We start from the raw sequence: 8,294 nt of genomic DNA, 5'->3' as shown, positions 1-8,294 counted from the left end.
ATTCTCAAATAAATTAATATCAATACAACAAATTGGAAATTTTGACGTTTCTGTATTTCTTATTTTGACTGCCACTAAAATGTCATTTGTTCAAATGATGTTCTCTCTCTTAAACTATAAATGAGTGTAAATGTCAACAACATCATATATATCTAAAGCACTGAAGTCTGTCCTGGAAAACATGAGCTTATTCATGGGATTCAATTGCTCTGCCATTTTATTCCAAATGTAACTCCAGGTTGTATGATTTACTTTTTATTGTATATGTAGGGTTACACTTCAACTTTTTCCTTTCAAAGTTTAATGGCACAGCTTTCAAATATTTAGTAGTGAGCAAACTGTATCCTAGTGGCCATTTACGCCAAGTTAAGTAACATGTATGCTTGTGGTGCACCCGCCCCAGAATATCACTTTGAGTTGTGCATATTTTTGACATGGGCTATCAAGCAACCAAACATAACACCTTAGCAATGCCCTAGAAACTAGGGATGCAACGATTACCGGTTTGACGATAAATCGTGATAAAATTCCCCACGGTTAGTGACGCTGATGGCTGCCTCCGTGGCGTGCTCCGCAGTTGTTTTTATGTTTTTGTTAGTTTGTCCACCTGCTGGATTTACTGAGACTTATATTTACATTCAGCCTGTGTGCAGTTTCTGTCTTGCCAAAAACGGACCGAGTTTGCATGCCCTGCTGTAAATTTTGACCAGTTGATGAAAAACAAGCTTATGTGGATTCTACACATTTAAACAATAAGGTATCTAGTATTATTTATGGAGCAGATAAATACATATAATCATTTATTAATCAATTATCATTTTGACTTAACTCTTTTCTTTATTTAAAGGCTGAAATGTGAGGTTTACCTTTTTATGAAACTTTTTCAAAGCTTTATTTGAACATTTACATTAGATATTTGAACATGCTATTAGATAAACTGTTGTCAGTCAAGTTGTCATTTAAAATCCGAACATCATTGGTAATGTTATTGTTTTAGTGATTATGCAAACAAAAAAGTCATTTTATTTGTTGTTTGTTGATTTATGTATCAGTACTTTTTGAACATCTCCAGCACATTTTAACAATACCGTGATAATACTGATAACCGTGATAATTTTGGTCACTATAACCATGATAGGAAATTTTCATACCGTTACATCCCTACCAGAAACCATCAAGAACACCATAGCAACCATGCAGCAATGCATCAAAACCACTTAGCACACCTTTGCAACCATATAGCATTGCTCTGGCAACCACTCACCCAAGCACTGTCAGTGAGTTTTGCACAGCAATAGTTGAAATGGAAAGCAAATTGGCAAATTATTCACGGGCCACCGACTGGTAAAGCAGCATTTTTTTAGCGCGCACACACCATCCATTAGAATTTTCTGTGCATGAACAACTTATTCTGATCCAAACTGCGAAAAAGTGACAATAGCAAAAACTCATATGAATCATTCTTATGCACTTGCACACACATCTTTGATTGCTGACGTTTACACCATTTTGTTCCTCTTAATTCAGGTGTCATGTTATCATGTGTGTCTGTATTTGCCATCAAGTGTTGAGTTGTATTTCATATCTGATGACTCAAAGGCCCTGTTCCGTCTCGCTGGCAGTCTGTGCTTCAGCCCCCATCTTCCATGTACTGGCAGCCTCATTAGAGAGATGAAGCCTTAGTGTAATGAGAGAGCATGAATGCAGGTCGCTCTGTGTCAGCTGTGACTTCCACTGCTAAACAAAACACGCGCACACAAAAACCCCCCAAGCTTTGACTGCCAGGATGTTGTGCGCTGAGGAAAAGACAAAACTAGGCCATCTGTGCTTGAGCTGCAATCACTGCCATTTTATTAACTGTAAACGTTCTCGCTGTTCCTCATTCTTTCTCCTCTCTCTCTTGCTCTCTCCCGCAGGAGATATGGTCAGTAAGGAGGCAGGCTGCTGTACTCTGTCAAGCTCAGAGTCTGACTCGGAGTCTGGCGGTCCTTTGCTGGAGCGGAGCGGAGCAGACGTGGTACGCAAGCGAAACAAAGCCCTGCAGGTGCGTTTTAAAGACATCTGCGAGGCGCAGAATGAGGCTGCCCACCGAGGTGCCAGAGACCGCTCTGTTTCCTGCAAGGTCATCCACCGGAGGTACATGACCATGCCGGCTCGCCGCTCCATCCCGAACGTCACCAAGAGCACGGGCGTGCAAACCTCGCCTGACTTGAAAAAGCGTTACCAGACTTTCCCCTTCGAGCGCAAGAAGGGAACAGTAATCAAACACACCGCTCTAGTGGAGAACTACCCTGATCAAAACAATGGCTTTTTGAGTGACGTGAAGGGGGGGGGACGGGGGACAAGGTGTGACGGACGGGTGCAACAGACCCGAGTGTTGCTCCACACTACGCCGCAGTGCAGCGACGCTAAGGACTTGTGTGTTGGGCCGGACTGTTCGGATGGGAAACTCTGCCCTGATCTGTCAGACACGGTTTTAGATCAGTCAGACTCAAGGAGAGACACCAACGTCCCGGGGAGTGGTGCCAAGCACAAAGGATTACCCAGTGAAAGCGAGGCAGGGGCAGGCCCGCAGCCCAACTGTGCCTCCTCAACCAAGCTGACTCAACCTCTGCAGGTCAGGGGTGACTGTTCAAAGATTTCTGGCCCTATTGCATGGACATCCTTGACACAAGTGGAATGCCCGGAGAGTCCCTCAGGGAGCTGCAAACGCAAAAAAGACACGGCGCAGCTGAACGGATTGCAGGCGCAGTCTCAGGCTTTGCCTCATTCTGCGAGTTGCGCTTCCCAGGCCCACATACAGGCCCACTGTCACAGTAGCCAAAACTTGGGCACCGCAGAGACCCGGCAGGGCACACAGGGGCATCTGTTTGCTCTCCCTGGGGCCAATGGGAATGTGAAAGCTAGGCTTCAAGCCATGGAGGCTCTGATCAACTCTAGTCAAGAAACCATCAAAGTGCTGCTGGGGGTCATTCAGGAGCTGGAAAGAGGAGAAGCACAGCGAGAGGGGTGAGTCATAGTCTTTATGTAACGTATTTACTATTCATCAACTGTATTTATGCAGTTTTTGTGTTTCGGCTTGTTTTCTCAATGTGAGAAAGAAAAGATAATACCAAAAATACTAAGGCTATTGAACACTAACATTTTCTCTGAGATTAATTAAAGGGGTGCTATTATGAACTAAGAGGGTCCTAATATTGAACAGGAGGATCACGCAGAACATTTGCACGCATGGATATTGCAAGTTATAACATGAATTGCAGTGAAACTGTTATACAGTTGAATTTATTTATACCATACTCTCATAATTGAAGTGTAAATTCTGCAGATTACATAATTATCCAGTATTGTACTGTCACTTGACGCTACAGCAGCTCTTCTTCTTCTTCGTCCTGGTCTTGTCTGATGCACTCAACTAAGCGTTCTAACCACGACCTCGCCCCTCCCCACCCCCCAACCATTTGAATTTCCGTAGACAGGAATTATTTTAATGATATTCTAATGGACCGCTTTGTGACATGACAGTACCCCGGAAAACAAACGCTGTAGTCCAAACGAGCCGTTCGTTGTAGTTCTTGAAAAGGGATTTAAAAAAATTAAATATCTCCCTTTGGAGTGGACTTAATACATTTTTTGAGATTTATAACTTTGTAGATCTTTTTATGCCCAAACATACACACTACACACTGACTCGTAATCTCGTAAACATTAAAGCACTTCTAAAATGATCCGTCATACCTGATTTATGAATGAAAGGCAGGTGTGAAGTCAGCAGGGAATATGTATTCAACTCAGCAATTTTAATTTCCCTGCATTTATGGTGTTAGTGTCGAACAGGATTAAGGTCGAACAGGTCTATTTATAACAACTGTTTAAAGCTTTTTAATGCGCTTCAGCTCCATTTCCATGTCAGCATCTATGGTGAGTGGCAGAAATTCAGGGTTATATGGGTTGTGGTGACTGTTGAATTTGGAACCTGCAAAGCAAATGAGGTGAAAAGATGCTTTGGTGCCTGTTGAAAGCCACTTGCGCAGCAACACGAGGACACTTCAGTGTCAGATGTCATCTTGCATTCACTAATACCTGATGCTCCACAAGCACAGAGCCAACCTCACTTTCTCTCTGCTGCCTCTGACGGCCCGCCTGATGAGAGGAAAGAACTCGATACAATCAGCGTTCCTCATGTTTAATAATGCCCCTCCATTAAGTGGATGTCTCTTCTGGTTGGGATGTTGGAAGCTTAGAAGTGCTTGCCTCAGCTGTTGGCCAGACGGGACGTGACCGTTTATTTAGTAGGTCGATGAGAGGGGGTTCTGGAGATATTAGCAGCTCTTAATCCCTGGTAGACATCCAAAAGAAATGTTAGGCGTTTTATGTTTTTTTTTTTTTATACATGTACATTATTGTACAAAAGTTTGAGGTCAGTAAGACTTTTTTTGATAGAAATTAATTATTTTATTCAGCAAAGGTGCATTAAATTGATCGAAAGTGACAGTAAAGACATTTACAATTTTACAAAAAAATTTATATTTCAAATAAATGCAGTTCTTTTGAGATTTATATTCATTAAAGAATCTTGAAAAAATTTATCAAAGCTTCCAAAAATATTAAACCGCAAAACTGTTTTCAACATTGATAATAATAAGAAATTAAAGGGGTCATGTGATGTTGCTAAAAAAAACATTATTTTGTGTATTTGGTGTAATGAGATTTAAGGTTTAAGGTTAAAAAAACACTACTCTCCCAGGAAACAGTCCTCGTCCTCTGTAAAATGCGTTGCTCATATCTTAATATTAGGGTTGAACTGTTCTGGAACAGTGTTGTAAATACAACTTAATTTCTAGTTGTGTCCTCTTTTGGAAGGCCATACAAAGTAGTTTCGCTTTCATAACGAAACACAGTGTCTCCATGACATGGCGGTGGCAACAATACTACAGCGAGAATCAAAGTTATGCCTTCTTTCTTGCGTGAACATTTGGGCGGTGTTATGCAAATATTCCCACATCGTGACATAGACATGTGGGGGCGTGTTTGAACGAGGCGTTTTAGGAGGGCGTGGACAAGTCTCAACTCTTATAAAGAATATCTCTTTGGGTTTGAGACTTTAGTCTTTGCAACTTTACAGTTTTTGTAACACTCCAAAGAGAAAGGAAAACTTGAAATCGCATCATATGACCCCTGTAAGCACCAAATCAGCATATTAGAATGATTTCTAAAGGATCATGGCTCTAAAAAAAATCGCTGCTGAAAAGTCATGTTTGCCATTGCGGGAATAAATGACATTTTAAAATATATTAAAATAGAAATCAGCTATATTTATCTTTAATAATATTTCACTGTATTATTGTTTTGTTGTATTTTTGATCAAATAAATTCAGCCTATGTGAACAAAAGAGTCTACTAATATGTATTACGGTATCTTAATAGTATTCTGATACCACAAACAGCATATTTATACAAACAATTACTGTATTTAATTAACAATTGGTAGGTGTTGAAATGTAAAACCCATTCAGCACTCATGTTGTGAGATTATTTATTTATTTATTTATTTTTCTTGTAAAGTGTCATTATACCCTAAACTAATAAACCATTCGCTCACTCAGAAAACCTTTACAGAACACCCCAGGAATAAACTAGAGATTTCTGCTCCATATTTTAAAAACTTCAAAAGCAATTCCAGCTGATAACACACACACACACTAATAATAATAATAATAACAAAAGAAGGCTTGTATCCATACCTTTTGCTTATTGTAAGTGATCCGACAATAACATTTGACCATAGTTCTGGATAATTTCTCTGAAATTACTCTTTGAAACTATCCAAACACAGAGATCCTCTGTAGACTGACATAAAACCGAAAGTTCTTGAAAATGGCAACAGTTTCTAAGGTAAGATTGGTCAATAATATTTTTATTGCTGGGCTCAGCGAGGTGTCAGTTATGATCCATTTCAAAAAGGTAGCCACTTTTCGTCTACCATATTATTTTCCATTTAGTATGGCAGGGACCTTGTAAACAGCAGATGGCTGAATTTGTGTATACAGTATCTCACCCTAAAAATCCTCTGAAATGAGTCAAATTGGCGCCACAGAACTGGTCTAAAACCCACAGTCTCAGCACTTAAGGTCCTTCAGGAATTGCTTTGGGCAGGTAATGGCCCTCAAGCCTAACTCACCGTCTAAGGAGTGCCGGACTTCTTTCTAATCTCGAGCCAGGAGTGAGAAAAGCAGGCCGTATTTTCAAAGCACAAAACCACTACTCAAACAGCCTCAATTAGCAGCGCCTCATCAGGCAGCCCTTTCATCTTCTGAAGGAGAAAGTGTGTCTGTTTTGTGTAGCTCCCATCTTCCACAATGAGTGTGGGCCCTATTATTAGAGGCAGGACAGCGCCTGCACTCCCACATGCTAGGTGTCATCAGAGCAGCTGAGCTCAGAACCGATGAGTGGCTCAGTCTGGGCATATGAAAGCCCAGCCAGTCTCCCTGGGTTAAACCAGCCAGAGCCAAGGGTTTGATGTTCCTCTCTGTCTGAGTGCAGCGCTTTTAGTGCAAACAAAGCGTCTGCATGCTGCTGACAGCCAGGGTGGGCAGAGCTTAAAATGCCAAGCACTCAGGAGCCCTGGCATGGATGTCTTTGGAACACCAGGGTACAGCCTTTAGGTGTTAAGGCAGCTTTTAGTGCTGATAGAGTCGTGCTGCGCCTGGAAATTTAGGCAGTTAGTTAGCTTTCATGGGTCGTAGTTTGCATTAGGAAAATACTACAGGACTGCACCATATTATCTGTGCACTGAGTCATCAGTCTAACAGAATTTTAAAATATGAAAATGAATTGTTATAAATAAATAAGTAAAACAGCATATTGATGTATACCCATATGGATATGTGACATACTGTATATTGCCCTATATCAAAGAGCGATATTGCCATGTATGTTACCTATATAATTTTCACATCCATACATTCTCTGGGTATGAACACAAGTGATCCAAGTTTATAACATATATAAAATCCCTATAGTAAATTCTCTATATGTACATATTGGAAAATTTTCTAGGTAGGGCCACACACAACAATTTTTGCATACATCCCAGTATGATTTATCTCAGTATAACAAAAGGAAAATATTAAGACTTGAAACATTTTAAATAAAGATAATTTTTACCAAGTTCAAGATTAAGTTTGAGGATGATTCTCACAAAACTACATTTTCTGCAAGACTTTTTCAAGATAAATTAAAACATTTTTTTGAAATCGCCCAAAAAGGGGCGTTACTCCACATAATGTGACTTGACGCTGATTGGACTATATATCCAGAGGTAGAACAAACAGTCTAGTACAGTGACAGCTAGCGTAACACTGTGGTTGAATGTGATAGAAAAAAATCCCTCCCTTTTTGGTGGTGCATCGACCTATCGCCCTAATAAAGAAGCCGCCTGGTACATATGTTAATAATTATATATGTATATACTGTATATATATATATATATATTAGGGCTGTCAACGTGAATGCGTTAACGCATGCGATTAATTTTACAATCCTTAACGCGTTAAAATAATTTAACTCCATTAACGCAAAATTACTGAAGCACAATTTCTATTCTAACCCTTTAACCCAATTTTGCTTCTCTGCTTGCGATCAGATCATTTTAAGCTGCTAAACTCCGGGAAAGTTTTCAGTCCAATGATCCAGTAAGCGAATGCATTCAAACAATCCGTCCAAAACAGCACTAATATAAAGGAAACCAGGCTGATTACATCAGAGATTGCAGAGAGAACAGAGACTCGTGTTGCGTTTTAAGTGAATTATTCATTCTGTTTTGCTTTAAAACACAAGCTCTGTCATATTCTGTGATTGTCTCTGAAGAGCGCGAGCCCTCACATGTCACGACCTTGTGTGAAGTACAGACTGAACGGATTGTCAACACATCCCACCGCTGTATGGCCAGATGAGACACACAATACGTTTTCTCGACTGGATAACCAGTCTCGCTAGTAAAGTTTTGATGGATAAAGACTGCAATCAAGGTAAAGACTATTGTGGTGGCGTACAGGAGTCGTACAGTAAGCACGCCTGAGTCCGTTATAATGATGCGTGTATGAGTGCTCTTGACGCACTGATCGCACATTGTATTTATGCACAGGCACAGACATTTCCATACATTCACGTTGTTTCCACACACATTCACAATAATGTTTTTATTTGTCATGTTTATGTTGCTGTGTTTAGTTATTCTGAATGGATCCGTGTACTGTAGTAGATATATGCAGTCAGCAGGCAGTTGGTTTAGG

At 40.3% G+C, this 8,294-nt stretch overlaps 1 protein-coding gene across 1 annotated transcript in view; it reads left to right on the top strand.

The window, feature by feature from the left end:
- The window catches only part of insyn2ab (inhibitory synaptic factor 2Ab), a 42,486-nt gene that overhangs the window by 10,495 nt on the left and 23,697 nt on the right, over positions 1–8,294 (top strand). Inside the window, exon 2 of the mRNA XM_016544751.1 lies at positions 1,917–3,009. Within this exon, the coding sequence (XP_016400237.1) occupies positions 1,922–3,009 (1,088 nt within the window). The 5' untranslated portion in view covers positions 1,917–1,921. The remainder of the gene's footprint in view (positions 1–1,916; positions 3,010–8,294) is intronic.

The sequence above is a fragment of the Sinocyclocheilus rhinocerous genome, unplaced genomic scaffold, assembly GCF_001515625.1.
Source record: "Sinocyclocheilus rhinocerous isolate Xijiao unplaced genomic scaffold, SAMN03320098_v1.1 scaffold8, whole genome shotgun sequence".
Taxonomy (NCBI): Eukaryota; Metazoa; Chordata; class Actinopteri; order Cypriniformes; family Cyprinidae; genus Sinocyclocheilus; species Sinocyclocheilus rhinocerous.
The sequence above is the reverse complement of the archived record's forward strand: the minus strand, read 5'-3'. Positions and strand labels throughout refer to the sequence as shown.